This window comes from Staurois parvus, unplaced genomic scaffold (genome assembly GCF_062004578.1).
Source record: "Staurois parvus isolate SC_StPar_1 unplaced genomic scaffold, SC_StPar_1.0 ptg000608l, whole genome shotgun sequence".
In the NCBI taxonomy this organism is placed as follows: Eukaryota; Metazoa; Chordata; class Amphibia; order Anura; family Ranidae; genus Staurois; species Staurois parvus.
The window spans coordinates 1,993,430-2,017,676 of record NW_028318404.1 but is presented as its reverse complement, the minus strand read 5'-3'; the positions used below and the strand labels follow the sequence as shown (position 1 = coordinate 2,017,676).

At 43.7% G+C, this 24,247-nt stretch overlaps 1 protein-coding gene across 3 annotated transcripts in view; it reads left to right on the top strand.

Annotated features, from left to right (window-relative positions):
- The window catches only part of FAM3A (FAM3 metabolism regulating signaling molecule A), a 146,015-nt gene that overhangs the window by 67,022 nt on the left and 54,746 nt on the right, over nucleotides 1–24,247 (top strand). For all 3 annotated transcript variants that reach the window (XM_089692943.1, XM_089692941.1, XM_089692942.1), the window contains exon 3: nucleotides 15,654–15,764. In XM_089692943.1, the coding sequence (XP_089549069.1) occupies nucleotides 15,654–15,764 (111 nt within the window). The remainder of the gene's footprint in view (nucleotides 1–15,653; nucleotides 15,765–24,247) is intronic.

Below are 24,247 nucleotides of genomic sequence, written 5' to 3'. Positions count from 1 at the left end.
TTCATAAGGTACCAATAGATATGTCAGGAGTATTATTGGTTTCAAAAAAAGATTGTGAGCTTCCATAATGACTTTCCTGTGTTCCAGTTCTGTTAACAGCATGGAATTTAGCCTCCATGGTTTAGGATTGGGCAGTCTGCCAGGTGTGACTAGCGAGATATTAATTGGTGCGTGATCTGACCATGTTATTGATCCTATTGATGAGGAGGAAATGTATTGTAATGTCCATTTATCCGAGAGGAAGAAGTCTATTCTGGAATATGACAGTTGGGAAGGCAAGTAGTATGAGTAGTCCCTCTTTGAGCCGTGTTGACATCTCCAAATATCATTTAAGTCGTTGTCGTGGAGAAACTGATTCAGACTGTGGTTTGCAGATCGTTTGCCAGACGATGAACCTAAGTGGATGTTTCCCACTATGTTGAAATCTCCACCCATAATTAGGCAGCCCTTTTTAAGCTGGGTGAGCTTGGCAAATAGTTTTTGGTAGAATCGGATTTTATTGGAGTTAGGACCATAGACGTTGACAAGCATAAAAGGGATATTGTTGATAAGACATACTAGAATAAGGAAGCGACCAAGGGGATCAGCATATTCGGAGGTGAGGTGAAAGTTGATCGAGTCTTTGATTGCAGTCATGACACTTCAAAGACATGCTGGTAGGTTAATTGGTTCCTGTCTATATTGACCCTAGTATGTGTATGAATGTGAGCTAGGGACTTTAGATTGTACACCCCTTGAGGGTTAGGGACTGATGTGAATGTACAATATATATGTAAAACGCTGCGTAAATTGACGGCGCTATATAAGTACCTGAAATAAATAAATAAATGACTCCATTTATCTTTTTATGGTGGGATGCGAGATACCTAGTAGAGAAGTCCTTCAGCTTGAAGAGGGGTGTCTTGGACAAAACAAAGTATGTCTCTTGGATAAAAATGACATCTGCCTGTAAAGCATGGATTTCTTTGTTGAGTAATGATCTCTTAAAAGGAAAGTTGAGTCCTCTGACGTTTAGTGATACTATATTAAGCATCATTTAGGCGTTTCATTTTGTGGTGCGGATAGTGCGAATCGGACCATTGAAGGAGAGTTAGATGTGTGAGAGATGGTGTTTCGTCATATTGGTTAAGTAAAAGGTGTACTCTGGGGTGTCGGTGATAAACTATGCGGAAGATAAAGTCGCTTGTAAGGAGAGGCTGTGAAGATGACTTCCAATAATATAGCATATAAATGTGGAGTAATATTGACTGGTAGGAACAATATAAAACATAATAGAAACTTGTATATAAAAAATGCAAGAGTCATGGGTAGCCTGAATGGCTACTGTCATTCTGGGGCAGTGTGTTTAAACATGACAGCTTCCAGTTGTCACAAGGAAATGGCTGAGAAGATTTGACGATCATTATAGGTAGGCCAGAGCCTTACAGTAGCATCTGTAGGTAGGTTGAGTTGGGGAGCCGACTTATGGAAAAACAGTGTTCAGGTCCAATCACCCTCCATTTGGTGAGATTGATATGGGTTATGGTGGCGGTCATCTACAGGAATTATATTCCAACCTTTAAGGAGATTAATACCGTCCTCCAGACTTCTGATCGTGTAAGACTTGCCCTGGTGTTTTATAAGAAGTTTGGTAGGGAAGCCCCATTGATATCCCATACCATTATTTCTTAGGGCTTTGGTGATAGAGATCAGCTTTTTCCTGTTAAGGAGTGTCTCCTTGGAGAGATCCGCATATAATTTGATACCTGTATGGGAAGCAGGGTGTGCTGAAGGGTTCCTTGCGGCTGCCATTGATTTTTCTTTGGTATGATAAAAGTGAACCCTGACTAGCACATCTCTTGGGACTGAGGCTGGCAAAAATGACGGTTTTGGGATTCTATCCGTTCTTTCGAGTGCAGCTTCAATTGTATTAATTGACGGAATGAGGTGTTTCATCAACGGTTGAAGGTATGGTAAGAGAGCATCTGGGGTGATTGATTCTGGGATTCCAAGAATTTTAATGTTATTTCTTCTAGAGCGGTCTTCTAACTCTATCTTATATTTTAGCTGCATGTGCATCCACTATTGTGTTATGGGCCGCAAACATGTCAGTCATTTTGTTGTCAATATGTTGCAAGCGTTTAGTATGATAAAAAAAAATGGCATTTGAAAGGGGGGTTATCACATTAGTAATATCATTCTGAAGGGTCTGCCTTAACCACTTGAGCCCCAGAGGATTTACCCCCCTTAATGACCAGGCCTTTTTTGCTGTTTGGCGCTGCACTAATTCAAATGATAATTGTGTGGTCATGCAATGCTGTACCCAAACAAAATTTATGTCCTTTTCTTCACACAAATAGAGCTTTCTTTTGGTGGTATTTGATCACCTGTGCGCTTTTTATTTTCTGCGCTATAAACAAAAAAAACACGAAAATTTTGAAAAAAAACAATATTTTCTACTTTCAGCTATAAAAAATATATCGTAAACTCAAAGTTAGTCATAAATTTAAGCCAAAATGTATTCTGCTACATGTTTTTGGTAAAAAAAATCCCAATAAGTGTATATTGATTGCTTTGTGTGAAAGTTACAGCATCTACAAACTATGGTATAAATACTGTAATTTATGCCTTTTTTTGCTATACAGCGCTGCACTAATTCAAATGATAATTGCGCGGTCATGCAATGCTGCACCCAAACAAAATTTACGTCCTTTTTTTCACACAAATAGAGCTTTCTTTTGGTGGTATTTTATCACCTGTGCGCTTTTTATTTTCGGCGCTATAAACAAAAAAAACACGAAAATCTTGAAAAAAAAAAAATTTTTTCTACTTTCAGCTATAAAAAATATATCGTAAACTCAAAGTTAGTCATAAATTTAAGCCAAAATGTATTCTGCTACATGTTTTTGGTAAAAAAAATCCCAATAAGTGTATATTGATTGCTTTGTGTGAAAGTTATAGCGTCTACAAACTGTGGTATAGATAATTTGAAATTTACACAGCTTTTACTTTCTGACCGCCCATCACATCTCTTGAGGTGCTAAAATACCAGGATAGAACAAACACCCCCAAATGACCCCTTTTTGGAAAGCAGACACCCTAAGCTATCTGCTGAGAGACATATTGTGTCCATGGAAGATTTATTTTTTTTCCACAAGTTTCTGGAAAATGACAAAAACGTTTTTTTTTTTACACAAAATTGTCATTTAAATGATTTATTTCTTGCACAAGCCATGGGTATATGTGGAATTATACCCCAAAATACATTCTGCTACTTCTACCGAGTATGAGGATACCACACGTGTGACACTTTTTGGGAGCCTAGCCACATACAGGACCCTGAAATCCAATGAGCACTTTGAAAGCCTGAAGGTGCGCAACTTCTTCATTTCACTTCCCCACTACCTATCACAGTTTCGGAGGCCCTGTAATGCCAGGATAGCACCAAACCCCCCCAAATGACCCCTTTTTGGAAAGTAGACACTCCAAGGAATTTAAAAAGAGGCATGGTAAGTATTTTGCAGATCTAATTTTTTCTCACAAGGTTTTGAAATATAAAAAAGAAAAGAAAAAATATATTTATATTTTCTTTCTTCATTTTCCAAAAACTTGTGGTAAAAAAATAAATTCTTCTATTGATTCAACATGCCTCTCAGCAAATAGTTTGGGGTGTCTACTTTCCAAAAAGGGGTCATTTTGAGGGGTGGGGGCATTTTATGCCCAGCATTAGAGGTTTATGCCACACATAACTCACTCTTCTAACCACCTGAAGACCAAGCCTTTTTCTGACACTTTTTGTTCACATTAAAAAAATCTGTATTTTTGCTAGGAAATTAAAGTGAACCCCCAAACATTATATATTTTCTTAGAGCAGACACCCTAGTAAATAAAATGGTGGGTGGTGCAATTTTTTATCTCACATATTACTTACACAGCGATTTTTCAAACGCAATTTTTTTTAAAAATATACACTTTTTTTAATTTTAATGCACAGAAACACAATATATTGGCCAATTATTTGGTATGATATAAAAGATGATGCTATGCTGAGTAAATAGATACCAAACATGACATGCTTTAAAATTACGCATGCCCTGTGCAATGGCGACAAACTGCATACATTTTTAATATCTATAGGCAACGCTTTAAAAGCCTTTACAAGCTACCATTTTAGATTTACAGAGGAGGTCTAGAGCTATAATTACTGCCCTTGATCTGACGTTCGTGGCAGTACCTCACATGCATGGTGCAATCGCTGTTTCCATACTGGGAAAGGGTCAACGCTCACGACCGCAGGTGTGGGTGGGCGAGGGTCCTTTTTTTTTTTTTTTTTTTTCTGATTTATTTAATTATTTTTACACTGTCCCTTTAATTTTTTTTTTTTTAATCACTTTTAATGCTATCTCAGGGAGGGGGAGGGGGGGCCATTTTCTCCCGCTGCTTGTAAAGGCAATTCTGCAGCTAATTAACCACTAGGAATGCTTTTACATGAAAGCCCATTGCCGGCTGAAAAAAAATGATACCAGGATGATGCCTGCAGCTGCAGGCATCACCCTGGTATAACCATTCAAAGTCCAGTGATGTACCAGTACGTCACTGGTCCTTGTTGGGTGTATATGCTATGTTCTTTTTTTCTTTATGCAGCCTGTGGGCTGAATGAAAAAAAAAGAGAAGAAATCTCTGCCAGAAAAAGTGTGTGGTATGCCCACCATTAGAAACCTCCCTCAATCCACCCACTTCTAATGGTGGGCACATATGAAATGTGCCAACAAATATAAAATATATATGCCGAAGCATGGGGGCCATCCACCCACTGGCCACCCCAGGCCCCCATGCTTTGGCATATATTCTCTTTTTTTTAACTGCGGATGAAAAATCTCATCCGACAGCACTGCACACACCTACTTATGTCTATTCTGAAAGCAAGACCCTGTTGCTGTCAGAATAAACAGGTCAGTGCTGCAGTTTGACGTTCCTGCAAAGAAATCAACAATGGTTAACAATAAAACATAAACTCAATAAAACAACTTTATAAGGAAAAGTGTGTGGTGGTATGCCCACCATTAGAAACCTCCCTCAATCCACCCACTTCTAATGGTGGGCACACATGAAATGTGCCAACAAATATAAAATATATATGCCGAAGCATAGGGGCCATCCACCCACTGGCCACCCCAGGCCCCCATGCTTTGGCATATATTCTGTTTTTTATAACTGCGGATGAAAAATCTCATCCAACAGCGCTGCCCACGCTGACTTATGTCTATTCTGAGAGCAAGTTCCTGTTGCTGTCAGAATAAACAGGTCAGCGCTGCAGCTGAAAGCATTCCTGCAAACAGAAATGGTTAACAATAAAACAACAATAAACCAGTGAAAGTCGAACAATCACAAAAATGACAACAACAAAAAAAACTATAACTATTTTTGGTTTTTACATTTTTTTATTTTTTTGGGGGGTATTTGTACTTTTATTTATTTATTTTTATTTTTTTTAACTTTTTTTTTCCAAACTTCAAACATTTAAACAGCTGGTAGGGTCTCTCCAAATGCGATAGCCAGTTTCCTGACTACCTAACATCTTTTGAGACCCTGTGTAAATGTGCCCTGATCTGTGCCGTGCTGTACCCTATACTAATAGTTCACTAGTGTATGGTAGAGGCGGAAGCAGGTCTTGATGCAGAGGCCAGGTTGGCCAGGACAGGAGGGACAACAATAGCGGCTGTCACGCCTAATTCCACGTTTGCTGCAGACACGACATCTTTTTTGGGGTCTTCTTTGGGTTGGGGTACCAGGAATGGTATCGGGAAAATGTCTCTCATGCAGACGGCTAACTGCATCTGGGAGAGGGATTTGGGACGCAGCACCTTCTGGATACAAAAGGGCCCTGATGTTCTCTAACTGGAAATTTAGGTATGATCCACTATGTCCAGTTGCTTTATAGAGAACAAAAGCATTATATACAGCCAATTGAAATAAATAAACTGACACTTTTATGTACCAGCGTTTGGATTTTCGGGAAACTAAATACGGCTGCATCATCTGGTCATTGAAGTCCACCCCTCCCATGTTAAGGTTATAATCGTGGACACAGAGGGGCTTCTCAACAACACCAGCTGCCGTGGTAATTTGGACGGTCGTATCTGCGTGAATGGAAGACAGGAGGTAAACATCCCGTTTGTCCTTCCACTTCACTGCGAGCAATTCTTCATTTCTCAAGCAGGCCTTTTCCCCCTTTTTAAGACGGGTATTTACAAGCCGTTGGGGGAAGCCTCGGCGATTAGATCGCACAGTGCCACATGTGCAAATTCCCAAATTGAACAAATGTCTAAATAGTGGCACGCTTGAATAAAAATTGTCCACGTATAAGTGGTACCCCATGTGGAAATAGGATGACGCCAAGTCCCAAACTATCTTGCCACTGCTCCCCATGTAGTCTGGGCATCCGGGGGGCTCTAAGTAACTATCTTTTCCCTCGTAAATCCGAAACTTACATGTATAGCCTGTTGCCCTCTCACAGGTCTTATACATCTTGATCCCATATCTGGCACGCTTGCTGGGGAGATATTGTTTGATTACAAGGCGGCCAGAATATTGAATGAGGGACTCATCGATGCAGATGTTTTCTGGGGAGTATACACATCTGCAAATTTTTGGTTAAAGTGATTTACGAGGGGCCGAATTTTGTGGAGCCGGTCAAATTCAGGGTCACCCTGAGGACGACTGAGTGAGTTGTCGTAGAAGTGCATAAAATGCCTTATCGTCTCATATCTATGCCTGGCCATGGCAGCAGAGAACACGGACATGTGATCGAGAGGGTCGGTGGACCAATACAACCGCAATTGATTTTTATCATTAATGCCCATGTTGAGGGTTAGGCCCAAAAAAACTTTAAATTCGGAAACCGTAATGGGTTTCCATGTGAATGGTCTGGCAAGGTTTGAATTTGGGTTGGCAGCGATAAATTAGCGTGCATATAAATTGCTTTGATCCACAATCAATGCATAAAGATCTTCTGTGAAAAACAGCTCAAAAAAATTAAGGGGAGTATTTAAATTTGCTGTTTCCACCTGAATTCCGGGTTGGGCAGTGAATGGGGGAAGTACGGGTGCTGCAGAATTTGTGGGCTGCCAATCGGGATTTGCAAGCACATCCGGAAGGACACTAGGGGCTCTACGGGCCTGTCTGCGAATTCTTGGTGGCCGCGGGACACTACTTGTGCTCGCCACCGCACCAGCTTGTACTGCACTTATGGGACTCGCCACGTCACCAAGTGATACTGCAGTGCTGGTATGCCTACGACCAGGACGTACTAGGCCGCTGGTGCTCGCCAGTTCACCAAAAGATACTGCGGCACTAGTACTGGCACTCTGCTGCATATGAGAGTCATCATGCATTTGTACCACCTCAGCAACCTGTGAATGGGATCGGGTACGCCTGACCTTAGCAGGGACCACTTCCTCGTCGTCTGAGCTAGCTGTCAGGGTGCCGCTGCTGTCTATAGGTTCGTATTCTGAGCCTGGTTCTGCCAGTGAGTCTTCCCCTTCGCTCTCACTTGACATGCTCAGAATCCTATAAGCCTCTTCACTAGTGTACCTTTGCTTAGACATTTTGGCCACTAAATTTACAGGTACCTAGTGCGACTCACGGGAAAAAGAGCGCCTGGCTGTCAGGGACTGCTTGAACCGCTACAAAAAATTTACCGACAAGTGCTAACAGATATCAGGCCTGATTCTGTGAACACTGCGGTTTTGTGTGTAATATGTATCAAGTGACAGTTATCTACTGACACTGCACTTGCTGGGGGAGAAGGGGGGGGGGGCGTAGGGGCTAAACGCAGGTGCTGGCAGGTGTTGGGGCTGATCCCGCTAACACTGCGTTTTTGGGGATACTAAAGTAATGTGAATGCTGGTATAGCGCTGATCTGATCAAAGATATTGATCCAATCAGACACTATACTAGCAATGAAGGTTTAGCGTGCAAGTAAGCGTGTTCCTGGCAATCAAGGGGTCAAATGTGATTATTTGTGTACTAGCGGGCAAACTGGTGCTATCTGGGAGGGGCGCTAAAACTATCGGAAGTCACCAGTGACACTAATACAGTGATCAGTAAAAATCTGTTCACTGTAATCAATGACACTGGTGACAGGGCAGTGAAGGGGTTAACTGGGGGGGGGGGGCGATCAAGGGGTTGAATGGGATTACTGATGTACTGGCGGGTAAACTGGCACTATCTGGGAGGGGCGCTAACACTATTGGAAGTCGCCAGCGACACTGATACAGTGATCAGTAAAAATTGGTTCACTGATCAGTGACACTGGTGACAGGGCAGTGAAGGGGTCAACTCAGGGGGGAGGGGGGGCGATCAAGGGGTTAGACGGGACTACTGGTGTATTAGCGGGCAATCTGGCACTATCTGGGAGGGGCGCTAACACTAACGGAAGTCGCCAGCGACACTGATACAGTGATCAGTAAAAATTGGTTCACTGATCAGTGACACTGGTGACAGGGCAGTGAAGGGTTAACGGGGGGGGGGGGGCAATCAGGGGGTTAAATGTGTCCTAGACTGTGTTCTAACTGTCAGTGTGCTGTTTTACTCACGTTTAAATGTCTCTTCTCTGCCTGGAACGGAATGTGTCCAGGCAGAGAAGAATGACATCATATCCTGCCCTGTGTAAATATCAACACAGGACAGGATAGGACAGGGACCGATCATCCGATTTCAGCCAGAAATCACTGGCTGAAATCTAATGATTGATCCCTCCTGGATCGAATCGGATCACCCGCAGGTCGGCGGGAGCGCGTGCGCGCGCCCCCTGCCGGCGAAAGTGTCGGGAGCGCGGAACCCGTTTTTAAACGTGGTTTTGCGCTCCACTGCCGCCCTGCACACGTATATACACAGTGGCAGGGCGGCAAGCGGTTAAAGAAATAGGCATACTTTTCATAGTCAGTTCAGACACAGGTTGATCAGTGGCTGGGAATTCTTCAATGGCTGATTGTAGTGTAGGGGTATACACCCTGTTCCAAATTATTATGCAAATGATATTTTTCTCATTTACCTAAATAATTAAAGTAAATAACAGTCAAGCATAATTCTCATGTTATCAACTATTGAGAGTACAATTCAAATTTTATTGAACAAAACCTCCTAATGATAAGTTTTTTTTTTTTTTGTTTTTTTTTAAACATAAAAAACTTACAATGCACTGTTCCAAATTATTACGCACAGTAAGTTTCAAAACACTTTATAGGTTGTAAAGAACTGAAAATTGTCATTTGTTGTTTTCAGCATATTTACTGAAATCAAAAGCTATTTCAATCAAACTTTTAACAACATTTTAACTTTTTAAACATTTTAAAAGTTCACGTTACATTTTAACATAGGACCCCTTATTTGATAGCAGCTTCACAAGTCTTGCATCTATTGAACTTGTGAGTTTTTGGACAGTTTCTGCTTGAATTTGTTTGCAAGATGTCAAAATAGCCTCCCAGAGCTGCTGTTTGGATGTAAACTGCCTCCCACCCTCATAGATCTTTTGCTTGAGGATTCTCCAAAGGTTCTCAATAGGATTGAGGTCAGGGGAGGATGGAGGCCACACCATGACTTTCTCTCCTTTTATCCCCATAGCAGCCATTGATGCAGAGGTATTCTTTGCAGCATGAGATGGTGCATTGTCATGCATGAAGATGATTTTATTACGGAAAGCATAGTTCTTCCTTCTGTACCAGGGAAGAAAGTGGTCAGTCATAAACTCCACATACTTTGCAGAGGTCATCTTTACACCTTCGGGGACCCTAAAGGGGCCGACCAGCTCTGTTCCCATGATTCCTGCCCAAAACATGACTCCACCACCGCCTTGCTGACGTCACAGCCTTGTTGGAACAGGGTGGCCGTCCACCAACCACCCACTACTCCATCAATCTGGACCATCCAGGGTTGCACGGCACTCATCAGTGAACAGGACTGTTTGAAAATGAGTCTTCATGTATTTTTCTGCCCAATGCAGCCGTTTCTGCTTGTGAGCATTGGTTAGTGGCGGCCGAATAGAAGGTTTATGCACGGTTGCAAGACTCTGGAGGACTCTACACCTTGATGTCCGTGGGACTCCAGAGGCACCAGCAGCTTCAAATATCTGTTTGCTGCTATGTAATGGTATTTTAGCAGCTGCTCTCTTGATCCGATGCATGGATCTGGCAGAAATCTTCCTCAATGTGCCTTTATCTGCACGAACCTGTCTGTGCTCTGAATCAGCCACAAATCTCTTAATAGTGCGATGATCACGCTTAAGTTTGGTGAAATATCTAATGTTTTCATACCTCGTCCAAGGCATTGAACTATTTCACTCTTTTCGGCAGCAGAGAGATCCTTTTTCTTCCCCATATTGCTTGAAAATGGTGCTCCGCTTAATAATGTGGAACACCCTCCTTTAGTAGTTTTTCCTTAAATTGGGCTCACCTGCTAATCTAATTAGCACAGTTGTCCGAGATTGTTTTCAGTGATCAAAAGAGCCCTGAGACACAATGCCATCCATGAGTTAAACTGAAAAACAAAATATTTAATCTTTGTGACACTAAATAGAATTTGCATAATAATTTGGAACAGGGTGTAATGGATATCTGAGGAGCGTGGGTCGGTGAGAGTAGAGTCGGGATCCCGGTGGTCAGAGTGTAACTGCTGTTTTGGTGGAGGTGGGAGCAGTGATGATCTACATTGTGCCCATCTTGAGAGCCGGCCGCACATGCGCCCTCAGTTTTAAATTTTTTGTGTCGTGATGTTGGTGCAACAGTTTACGAAATGCAGAATTTTAGTAAAAAATACACTAAAGTTAATTTTAGGGCATTTGAACACAATAAATTGTGTTTAAATCTTTTAATAGTTATTGGTATCACATAGAGGACCAATAGCTCTGGGGTCTGTTAGACCCTGGATGTCTCCTCTGTACTGCACTGCAGTTTATGGAACATAGATCTCAGTGATTGACAGTGCCTGACCAGGAAGTGATGTCATATATGTCTCTTCCTGGTCCATTCCTCAGAGGTAAGTCTACAAATGAGTATTCAGGCCGAGGTAGTAGTGGGGGTGTTGTCACATTTCGCCAATAGCGGGAGTGACCAGCAGTTTCAGAGCCACTTAGATCACTTCCACATGCAAACCAACAGTCAGCTTTATAAATGTAAACAACCCCTTCCCCAGCCAGTATAGCAGCTGAGAGTGTATTTAAAAGCATGTGTCCCCGGTGAGGTCCCAGCACAGTTTTAAAACCGCACTGGGACTGAAGTGGTTAAAGGAGATTTCCAGCTAAAGCCTAACTAGTCTTACAAATGTTCCCTCCCCTCCTAACAACTATTTCTTCAGACTTTACTGTGGCCATTGGGAGTAGAAATTGTCCTGGCATCATTGGGCGTAAACAGTCCATCTTTGGCACTAAGGGGAGAAATAGTGCCCCATCGTTGGTGTCAGTGGGAGGAATAATGTCTTGCATCAGAAGGAGGAATAGTGCCCCAAGGGCCATATAAAGGCAGGCAAAGGACTGCAGTTTAGAGACTACTTCCTGTGTAAAAAAAGATAGAGATACTTACCTTATTTCTTCTCGCTCTGGGTTGGTCAAGTGATCTGGCTGTTCTTTAACAGCCAGCGGCAGCTACAGGGGAAATGAGGGACCATAGACATTTAGGGCCAGATCACATATATTGTGGTGTCTGGCATTGGAAGAATGCCAGTCACCACTAGGACACAAAGGAACATATAGGATGAGCAGAGAAAAGGAAAAAAAAAACAAAATTGTAATCGCAGAAAAACAGACATGTTGTAGACATTCTAAGACATGCCACATAACCCCCGCCCACCGTCAGGGCAGTGAGAATTGGCATAATCTCATCACCAGTTGAACCAGCGACCACACAGCTATGTCTCTGCACATGGGCAGTGGTCCCCAAGGTGACAGGCTGGCTGTGTCCCAATAAACTATGTATGCAGAACAAAACCATGAGCTATCACTCTGAGTAACAATAAGTATACTGAGCACCAGAAATGAGTCGGGGTACAAACATAAGAAAAACAAACAAAAAAAAAAGGTAAAAGAAAATATCAAGGGCCACAGTAGGCCACCTTAATACAAAACATGATCACAGGGCATGAGATCCGTAACATGGGGAAACAGTGGATAAGTGCGCAGTAAAAATAATTAGATGTCCTGAAGATACTTTGCGGATTGTCTAGTCGGTAAGGCGATCAAGTCCAGCAGTCATGGGACAACATTTTTTCAGTGGAAGGGGTCACTAATCAAATGTGCTGAATCTAAGGGAAGGGCTAGGAATTAGAGGTGCCTACAGAGGGAAGGTCGTCTAGGCTTTCCAGTTCCATGGAGTAGTACAGTCAACCAGACCAGGCATCGGTATCATGAAATTTCTCAAGATAATTTCTAATTGTGTGGACCCAATGTTCAGCTTCGTAAATCTTTTCAACCTCTTTCCTCTACTCCTGAACAGTAGGGCATCGAGACTATTTCCAGAATCTCGGCATTAAGCTCTTGGCAGCATTCAGAAGGTGCAGGGTAACACTATGTTTTATAAGGTTTGATAGTGAATACCTCATTGTTAATGGTGCCTTTTAAGAACCTACCTTCCGGGTCAGCTACCTGAGCAAGGGGGACAAGAGGACATGACCTATGGACCGCTGCCCCCACCCCCACCCCCCTTGCTTTAGATATGGACTGTGGGAGGTTGGGCGTGGAAGTCGCCATGCAGGGAGTCTCCTGGAGTAGCAGTATTGTCGGGCATAAGTGGCGAAGTTCCTGCCACAATCTCCTGCATTTAGATGGTGAGCACATGCTGTGGACATTATAGGAAACCAACAATGCAGACGCCATTCTGTCAGTCAGGGGTGAAGGCTAGGGTCCACTTCCCAGGAGACCCAGCCCAGGGGAGGGGACAGCACATGAACCAAAGGCAACACTTACCATGCCCAAAACAACAAACCACCATCTGCACCTGTGATCAATCAGAAAAAAGTGATACATAAAACATCCAAAGAGAAATAACAGTAAACCAACATAAGAGTGCCAACTACGAACCAAAGAGAGGTTTCGGACAAGGACCCCATGCGTCCATTCTCTGTGAAGCGGTAAATAGCTCCGGGTAAATGGGAGCTCTCAGGCTGTTTGTCTTCTCTCTTCCATGGCCAAGCCATGCCCACGTAAATGCATTTTATTTTTTGGGAATTTAAGTGATAGACCAACACAAAGTGGCACATAATTGTGAAGTGGAAGGAAAATGATAAAATGGTTTTCAAAATTTTTACAATTATCTGAAAAATGTGGTGTGCATTTGTATTCAGCCCCCCGAGTCAATACTTTGTAGAACCACCTTTCACTGCAATTACAGCTGCAAGTCTTTTTGGGTATGTCTCCTACCAGCTTTGCACATCTAGAAGGTGACATTTTTGCCCATTTTTCTTTGCAAAACAGCTCAAGATCTGTCAGATTGGATGGAGAGCGTCTGTGAACAGCAATTTTCAAGTTGGGCCATTCTAACACATGAATATGCCTTGATCTAAACCATTCCATTGTAGCTCTGGCTGTATTTTTAGGGTATTTGTCCTGCTGGAAGGTGAACCTCTTCCCCAGTCTCAAGTCTTTTGCAAACTCTAACAGATTTTTTTCTAAGATTGCCCTGTATTTCCCTCCATCCATCTTGCCATCAATTCTGACCAGCTTCCCTGACCCTGCTGAAGAAAAGCATCCCCACAACATGTTGCCACGACCATGTTTCACAGTGTGGATGGTGTGTTCAGGGTGATGTGCAGTGTTAGATTTCCGCCACACATAGCGTTTTGTTTTTAGGCCAAAAAGTTAAATTTTGGTCTCTTCTGACCAGAGCACCTTGTTCCCATATTTGCGGAGTCCCCCACGTGGCTTCTCGCAAACAGCAAACGGCCTTCCATAAAGGCCATATTTGTGTAGTACACGATAGTTGTCCTGTGGACAGATTCTCCCACCTGAGCTGTGGATCTCTGCAACTCTTCCAGAGTTACCATGGGCCTCTTGGCTGCTTCTCTGATTAATGCTCTCCTTGCCCGGCCTTTCAGTTTAGGTGGATGGCCATGTCTTGGTAGGTTGTGCTATACTCGTTCCATTTTCTCATGATGGATTGAACAGTGCTCCATGAGATGTTCACAGCTTTTGGTTCCACTAGATTTTAGTTGGGGGTATCTGAGTAAAGGGGTTGAATACAAATGCACGCCACACTTTTCACATTTATTTATAAAAAAAAATGTAAAACCATTTATCATTTTCCTTCCACTTATGGGCCACTTTGTGTTGGTCTATCACATAAAATCCCAATAAAAGACATTTACGTGTTTGGTTGTAACATGACAAAATGTGGAAAATTTCAAGGGGTATGAATACTTTTTCAAGGCACTGTATGTCACTGTACAGCAGTAGTGCCAATTTTTACACGTCAGACAAAGCTAAGTAGGGGGAAAAAGGGGGAACTATACAATGCACTGAAATGCGCATCACGTTCCCCCACCGCTGGCTCATTGCAGCTGGAACAGACAGCTGCTGCACACTAAACTGCTGTGGTTTAGTGTGGGGTAGCTGTCCTGGGCAGTATGAATTGAGCCCTAGGGTTTATCTCTACCTTGGTAGTGAAGTCTTGTATACAAGAGAAACTTTTTTTGAAGCCTTTCAAGCTCCCTTCAACTTCAGCTTGTGAATGACTGGGTAATGGTTATCACCTTAAACTGTTTGCAGGCTTTCAATAACTCTCAGGGCCCGTTTACACTAAACTGTTCCATTGCAATGTGTTAATTCACCTTTTTGGCACTCATTAATGTGCATTGCTGTTTATAAATAATATACTGCCGGTGGACCACAACAAATGAAAAAACACGCATGACCATTTTATCTAAAAAGCAGAGCCCCACAACACAATGTATAAGTGCTGTGGTGCATTCAGGCTCAATATAGAATGCATAGGGGTACCATTTCAAATAAATTACACCACCACGCACCGCGCATAGAGTAGGTACATTGCCATGTGTTGTGACACCAGCAGTTAAAATTTGTGTTTTAGCACACATTACCACAATGGGCTCTCAATCATAACTAAAGCTTTAGAAAAAAGCTTCTGAAGCCTGCTTGGAGCTTGCTTTTGCTTCTTGCACACTGCTGCCTAAATACTTTTAGGCATACAGGATTTTTTTATTGTTATTTTTACTTATTTACTTATTTATTTACTGATTTAAATGAAATCGTTGTTTTCAATGTGCGTGTACACATAGATACGTAAACGTGTTATATATAGATCAGTGAATAATATAGAGATCTAGGTTGCTGGTCAGTATTTTTGCACAAATATGCCACATTCGCTTCATTAAAATAAAGCTGGAAGACATTTTACACTTGTGTGCCCATATGCGCAAATAAGGACAAGTGCTATACAGCCTATCCTTGCATTTTTTTTTCTGCCAGGGATGTCTGATCATACATCAGTACAGTATGCTAGAGGCCTTAAAAGTACAATCAGCAAATCTGTATTTTAATATTCCCAACCTTCTTGAAGCGTGTGGGAAGCTTTGCAAATGCTTTGTAAAATCTTGTCATACCCGCTTCTCATATACAAGCTGAAGCAGCAGTTTGGAGTTGTTGATCTGGACTAACTTGTTGTTGGCAGGTCCTGTTCGTATTATCGTGGTTCTCCTCACAGTGGGCCTGACATGGATTTTGGCAGGAATTATGTTGGGAGGACAGGGCGGCTTCCCGAGGTTACAACAAATTCTAGGTGGTGAGTAATCCATTGTTTCTCACTTTGTGATTATGATTGAAAGCATGTGAACTTACTGGGTTTTGCCCCTAGCAGGTACTCATCGGCCTCTCTTCAGATTTCTCTGGCAGAGCAGAAAATTGTAGAAGCTGGCTGTTAAATGCAACGCAAACAGTTTTTCTTTATCGTACATCATGGGACACAGAGTAGGCTGTTCGTGTGGGTTATATGCCACCTATATGTGAATGGACACTGGCCGACCAATCAGAGAGGAAGTTCTCCCCTATATAATCCCTCCTACACATGAAGTACATCAGTTTTTTTCGCCAGTGTCTGTAAGGTGGATGGTCACTTAAAGTTTTGCTTGTGCTCCTGGACCATACCTTAGGTCTAGTACGGTTCCTTGGAGAATAATGGTTTTTAATTAGATCCATTTGGAAAGCTGTGAGCTAAAATGGATGATACCTGAGCCTTGCTGGATCTTCAGTGTTTCCTGTAATGCATCCAGACGGGACTAGGCCCGCGTGAATGGAACCCCATGCAGTATATATCTGACCAAGGAGCTTTCCAGTGGGGTGCTATACAGGTCGGAGGCAGTGGCCCCACATTATGGGGACCGAGTTCTTGAGTGTCTGTATGACAATGCCTGCCGTGATTTGTGAAGATTGGTGCCTGGCTGAAATCAGGGACCTGCAGCGAGACTGGTAAGCTACCTCTTCTTCTTTTTTTTTTTTTTTTCTTCTTCTCTCAGAAGGAGAAAAAACACAGGTTTTGGAGGGAATAAAGGAGTTTCTTGATGCACCTGGGCAATCTACCACCAGGGGGAGTGCTCACATTTAACCTGGGAAAATGTATCCTGCTTGTTGTTCTGGGTGGACCACTAGAGGGATCATTAAGGAAAAAAAAAGAATGTGGCCATGGGCACACGCACGGCGAAGTGTGGGTGTGCAAGTGGATTGCATGCGCAGTAGCGTCTGGAAACGGAAGTCAGCTATGTTTATCAGGGGGCCTGGGCACGTGTTGGCTGCTGCTGGTGGATTTCTGGGGTCGGGACACAGAGCAGGCTATTCGGTGGGGCATGTGGGTTCTCCCCTGAGGGGGAAGGAGCATTGGCTAGTCAGTCAGGAGGCTGCCTTTGGCGGCCCGTAAAGTCAGTAATTTGCATCGAGTGCTTTTTGTCAGTACACTACATGCATAGCTGTATCTTGTGGTCTGTGTTTACTATTGGAAGGTGCACAGGTTTAACGCTAAGTGAAGTGATGTCTTCCAGAAAACGGAGTGGTGGAGGCACAGGAAGGGGCTCTAATGTACCGCCGCCAGTTCCTGAGGAATCTAGCCGGATGTCTGCTGTAGTATCCTCTTCTGAGAGGCTAGAAGCCACTGGGCAATCTGAGCCACTGCGTTTATATGGCATTGTGGCTACTACTGGGGTGTCTGCCTCGACATATGTAATCAAGGATGATCTTGCTTCAGCCTTAGCGGGTTTAGAGGATAAGATTGCAGGAATGATTGCATCTGTTTCTCAGGGGACAAAGAAGTGGGAGAAATCCCCGTCACTAGAACCACCAATCCTGGAGCAGGAATGGGTGGAACCTGAGGATGAGGAATTGGAGGAGGGTCAAATGTGTGCTCAAATTCAAGAAGTCGGCCCTGGAGCCAGTACAGAGCCTGGAGTATTTGGAGATGGTCCTAGACATGGTTCAGGCAAAGGTATTTCTGCCTCCAGGGAAACGCACCCTGAGAAACGAGGTTTGTAGTTTTAAGGGCCAAAAGGTATCCTTCAATTCGCCTCTGTATGAGGTTGCTGGGGAAGATGGTGTCCACAATTAAGGCAATTCGCTATATCCAATTCCACTCCAGACTGCTACAAAAGAACATTCTGACTGTTTGCAACAAGAAGGTTCTGGTGGAATTGGTGGTTGACTCAGAATTTGGAGAGAGGAAGATCCTTTCAGCCAGTGGTGTTGAAATTAGTGAGCACGGATGCCAGCCTCTCAGGTTGGGGGGCTGTCCTGGAGGAGGCCACAGTTCAGGAAACATGGATTCCACAGGAGAGGGTCCTACCCATCAGTGTCCTGGAGCTCCGGGCAGTGAGGCTTGCTCTGAGATACTGGACATCCAGGCTTCACGGTTGGCCAGTGAGGATTCAGTCCGACAATGCCACAGCAGTGGCATACATCCACCACCAGGGTGGTACCAGAAGCCGAAGGGCTCAGGAGGACGTGAATTACATTCTGACCTGGGCAGAAAGATATGTTCCAAGTTTGTCAGCGGTGTTCATTCCAGGGGTAGGGAATTGGCAAGTGGATTTTTTCAGTCGCTGACAATTGGTTCCAGGGGAATGGGCTTTGCATCCTGAGGTTTTCGCGACAATCTGTCAGAAATGGCGTTACCCTGATGTAGATCCGTTGGCATCCAGGTTCAACAACTAAAACAACCATTTTGTGTCTGGTGATGCCTTAGTGATTCCTTGGAACCGGGCTCCTCTAATGCTTTTCCTCCGATTCAGCTACTGCCATGTCTCTTACGCAGGATTCGGGTGGAATCCTTTCCTGTGATACTGATTGCCCTGGCCTGGCCCTGGAGACATGACATGATAAAACTGGAAGTGGGCGATCCATGGTCTCTGCCGTGGTGGCCAGACCTGCTGGCTCAAGGACCTATACTGCATCCACCTTTTAGGGTCGCTAAATTTGATGGCATGGCTATTGAAACCCAAATCCTGAAGGGCAGGGAGGTATCCGATTCTGTCATCCCCATTATGCTGAGCGCTAGAAAGGTAGTTTCCAGGAACATTTATTACAGAACTTGGAAGGCTTATATTTCCTGGTGTGAGGTCTTGAAATGGCACCCACGAAAATACGTGATTTGGTAGAATTCTGTTGTTTCTTCAGTCAGGATTGGATAAGAAATTGGCTGTTGGTACCATTTAAGGGCCAGGTTTCAGCATTTAGCTGTTTTTTTTTTTCCAGAGGCCCATTGTGTCTCATTCTTTGGTTCATACTTTTTTGCGTATTGAGTGATGCATATTGCTTCTCCTGTTAGGTTACCTTTATGTTCTTGGGACCTCATCTTTGTTTTGGAGGTTTTGCAGAAACCACCATTTGAACCTATTAGGGAGATTCCACTGGTCCTGTTGACTCGAAAGGTTTTGTCTCTAGTGGCAATCACTTCTGCAAAAAGGGTGTCGGAGCTGGTAGCTTTTTCTCGCAGAGAAACATTTCTGGTTTTGCATCAAAATAAGGTGGTGTTGCGACCTCAACAGACTTTATTTTACCAAATGTGGTTTATAGTTTTCATCTCCATTAGGACATTGTTCTGTCTTCATTCTTAACTAGGTCTCAGTCAGTAAGAGAAAGATCTTTGCATACTCTGGATGTGGTACACGCTATAAGGGCTCATGTACACTGTAGCTGATAACCTGACGTTCAGGAGCTTTTCTGCATTTTTTTTCAGCAGTCCCTGAACTCTCCAAAATGTTTTCCTATTTGTCCATGTACACATAGTCGTTTACAGGCAGTTGAGTTTACAGTCTTTTATTTTTTTTTTTTTTTTAACGCAGCAAAATTGCGTTCAGAAGTAGATTTTACTGGCGTTCCAAACGCGTGTAAACACAGTTAACTGCGTTTAGAAGCATTTGCGTTTAGAAGTGTTTTTTGACTAGTCCATATCCAGGGCACAATTCACCAAGCAGTATCTTACCGCATCCGAGTATGCGGTAGGATACCGCATAGCATTTTTTAAAAAAAACCCCATTTGAATCTACTAAAAAAGGCTACTAAAATACCGCATGTTATTTTATCAAGTCATGCGGTATTTTAGTAGTGAAAAGCATGCATTAATGTTTTTCAGCTGTCAGCAGGGTTCCCACAGACAGCTGAATGTAAAAAAAGCATTGCTGGCAATGAAAAAATGGCGTGGGGTCCCCCCTCCCATCCATACCAAGCCCTTGAATGCTCGGAATAAGGGTCTGGTATGGATTTTGAGGGGAAGCCCCACGCCAAACTTGGAAAAAAAAAATGGCGTGGGGCCCCCCCCAAAATCCATACCAGACCCTTATCCGAGCATGCAGGGCGGCAGGCCAGGAAGGGGGGCACCCCCCCACTGAACCATACCAGGTCACGTGCCCTCAACATGGGGGGGTGCTTTGGGGTAGGGGGAGCCTTTGGGCTGTTGTTGTGGGGCTCTGAGGTGGGGGGCCTATCGGAATCTGGAAGCCCCCTTTTTATAAGGGGGCCCCCAGATCCCGCCCCCCCTTCCCCACGTGAAGGAGTATGGGGTACATGGTACTGCTACCCATTCACAAAAATAAAGCTGTAATGTGAAAAAAAACAGGAGACATTCTTTGACAAGTCCCTTAATAAAAGAAGGAAAATAAAAGAATGTCCCCCGAAGTAGATCCAACATCAATCACTATGCCCGCTGCCGCCGCTCCGAGAACAACATAAAAAGGCTCTGCTCCCAACGCTGGCCCCCCGGCCGTCTGCCTCTACGCTGGGTTGACAGTTCTAAAATATGTAAGGGGCAGGGCCACCCGGTGACCTAAAGGGGGATTCTAGGTTCGGATAAGCCCCCCCCCCCCTTGCCCATAGACCTCCACAACCACATCCCAGGGTTGTGGGGAAGAGGCCCATTTCCCCATCAACATGGGGAGAAGGTGCTTTGGGGGGGAGTCCATCCAAATCCATACTAGAACGGAAGGGCTTGGTATGGATGGGAGGGGGGAGCCCCACGCTGTTTTTAATTATTTTTAAATTGCTGGTAATTCTTTCTTTTACATTCAGCTGTCAGTGGGGAATCCCGCTGACAGCTGAAACATTACCGCATGGTTTTCACTACTAAAATACCGCATGACTTGATAAAATCACTCCTGTAGTATTTTAGTAGCCTTTTTTTTTTTTTAGTGAATTTACTATTTTTTCAGTGCATTCTGGGCATTTGGGAGGGTCTCCTGAGGTTATCTTTTACAAACGCTTCTAAATGCAAACGTGCATAAACGCGGTAGGTAAACATTGCTAAACTGATGTTTTTAACCTATGTTTTCTAGCAGTCAGTTTCCAGTAGTCAGAAGTTTTTCAAACGCCCCGTGTACATGAGCCCTAAGGGTCTTCCTGAAATTGTTGGCACAGGTCAGGAAATCGGAGGCTCTCTTTATAATACCTGATGAGCCCAGGAAGGAGCAGGCAGCATCCAAGGCGATTATTTCACATTGGATCCGCCAATTGATCATTCAAGCCTATGGTGTGAAGGGTAAGGTCCCACCCTTTAGGGTGAAAGCAAACACTACCAGGAGTGTGGGGACATCTTGGGCGATTTGCCATCAGGTGTCAGTTGCACAGATTTGGAAGGCGGCTACATGGGCTTTGGTTTACACATTCACAAGGTTTTACCAGGTGGATGTTAGAGCTGCAGAGGGCTCTGCCTTTGGCCGCAGCATCTTACGAATGGCTTTGTAGGTCTTGAGGGATTTTTGGTGGTGGCTATCATGTGTCACTCTCCCCTCAAAGTTCTTATTTCTTTAGGACATCCTACATAGTCATGAATAGCCTGCTCTGTGTCCCATGATGTACAATAAAGAAAATTGGATTTTTTGTACATACTTACCTGTAAAATCCATTTCTAGGAGTACATCACAGGACACAGAGGTCCCACTCCTCTTTCTGGAATTTCATTGCTTGCTACAAAAACTGAAGTATTTCCTGTGTAGGAGGGGTTATATAGGGGAGTACTTCCTCTCTGATTGGTCGACCAGTGTAAATTCACCTGTGGGTGGCATATAACCCATATAGTCATGAACAGCCTGCTGTGTGTCCTGTAATGTGATCCAATAAATATATTTTACAGGTAAGTATGTAGAAAAAATCCAATTTTTTTTTTTTTAGATTTACTGTCCCATATCAGAGGAGCATATGTTGACTTGTAACCTGCTGTTGAGCTTGAATTTCCCCCACTTCCCTTTTCCCAATACCCTTTTCCCCTAACAGAACCTGGTAAAATGTGTCCTAACAACATCATAACTTGTATTCCAACTTGTGAGTTTCCAGATGCATTGAAATAACCACAATACACTGTTTATCACTTCCGTCCTGTTTTATTGATTTCTTACATTTCGGTTTGCAAACTACACACTGGAATTGTCTGTTAAAATTTAACAAAATTCTTGGAAAGAAGAAAAAAAATAAAGTTCTCCAGTTTGAATTGTGACCATAATTGGAAAGAAACCTGCAATGATGTCTATTAAAAAATATATACACCAGTAAAATGAATAAACTATAGTATATCCACCCAGCTGCTGTTAATGACCCTCAGCTGCTGTTACTGGCCCTCATCCCACTGCGTTATGGACCAATATTTCCTAAAATAATGAACAGCGCTCAGAATTTTGTGCTTATAGTGCTACCTAAGAAACATTTCCAAATCACTCCAATACAAGAAATATTGCATCAATAAAGTGCTCAAAACCAAAAGTGTGCAAATCACAAATTTTGTGATTGTGGCATAAAACCAAATCCTACCAAGCATTCACCCTATATAGATCTGCTTTCTTAACATACACGTCCTCCCTTCATGCTGCCAAACAAGCCTACTTTGTCACTCTTATTAATAACTTCTCATCCAGTCCTCATCGTCACTTCTCTACTTTTAACTCTCTACTTTCTTCACCTCCACCTCCACCCAGTACCTCACTCACTGCTCACGAGATTGCAAATCATTTCAAAAACAAGATTGACGCAATTCGTAGGGGCATCGCCACTGCAGACATGCATCCCACTTAGCATACCTTATATTAATCCTCCCTCAACGCTTTCCTCTTTTGACCTTGTTACTACCAAAGAGGTCACTAAGGTTTTCTCAGAAGACCGTCTCACTACCTACCCCCTGGATCCTGTCCCCTCACAACTACTACGGTCACCCTCTTCTACCATCCTATGCTCCTTCACTCACATCTTCAATCTTTCCCTCTCTACTGGTGCCTTCCACTCCCCTCTAAAGCATGCGCATATCACTCCCATACTTAAAAAGACCTCCCTGGACCCCACCAACCTGAACAACTTAAGACCCATCTCCCTGCTGCCATTTTCCTCTAAACTCCTAGAACGCTTAGTCTACAATCGCCTGAGCTCCCACCTCACCGACAACAACCTTTTTGACCCTTTACAGTCTGGCTTTCGCTCACTACACTCCACTGAAACTGCCCTACTAAAACTCACTAATGATCTACTAACTGCTAAAACCAATGGCCACTACTTCATACTCTTACTACTTGACCTCTCTGTGGCTTTTGATACGGTTGACCATCCCTTCCTCCTCAAAAAACTCCACTCTCTTGGCCTCAGAGACTCCGCAGTCTCCTGGTTCTCCTCCTACTTATCACAGCGCTCCTTCAGTGTTACCTATAACGCTGCCTCCTCCTCTTCACTCCCTCTTTCTGTAGGGGTCCCTCAAGGTTCTGTCCTTGGACCCCTTCTCTTCTCCATCTATACCTCCTCCCTTGGTCACTTGATAAACTCCCACGGCTTTAAGTACCATCTCTATGCTGATGACACACAAATCTATCTTTCTACCCCTCACCTCACCCCTTCAGTCTCCACTCGCATTACTAACCTACTAAGTGACATATCGGCATGGATGTCACTCCACTTCCTCAAACTCAATCTTTCCAAAACTGAGCTCTTCGTATTCCCCCCAGCCCGTGCCCCCTCCCCTGACTTCTCCATCAAGATCAATAACACAATCATCAGTCCCTCCCTCTCATGCCAGGGTACTAGGTGTAATCCTAGACTCCCATCTGTCCTTTCAGCCCCAAATCCAATCACTGTCCAAATCTTGCAGACTTCACCTCCGCAATATCTCCAAGATACGCCCGTTCCTAACCTCGGAAACCACTAAGCAACTTATTCACTCCCTTGTTATATCTCGCCTTGACTATTGTAACTCCCTCCTCATTGGACTACTTCATCGCAGGCTATCCCCTCTTCAGTCTATCCTGAATGCTGGTGCCAGACTCATCCTCCTTACTAACCATTCTGTATCTGCCACCCTTCTCTGCCCATCCCTTCACTGGCTTCCCGTTGCCCAACGGATAAAATTCAAAACACTAACAATAACATATAAAGCCATTTATAACTCTGCCCCAAATAACATCAGCGATCTTGTCTCTAAATATCACCCAAACTGTACTCTTCGCTCCTCGCAATACCTCCTACTCTCTAGCTCCCTTGTGTCCTCCTCCCATGCTAGTCTCCAGGACTTCTCTAGAGCTTCCCCCATCCTCTGGAACTCTCTACCCCCAATTTATCAGACTATCGCCTACTCTGCTCACCTTTAGGCGATCTCTGAAAACCTATCTCTTCAGGGAAGCCTATCCTGCCCTCAGCTAATACTGGAATATTCTACTCTTCCAACCAGTCCATCCCCCACAGTTACTACCTTTTGTACCACTAGCCCCTCCCTCCTAGATTGTACGCTCCAAGGAGCAGGGCCCTCAAATCCCTCTTGTATTG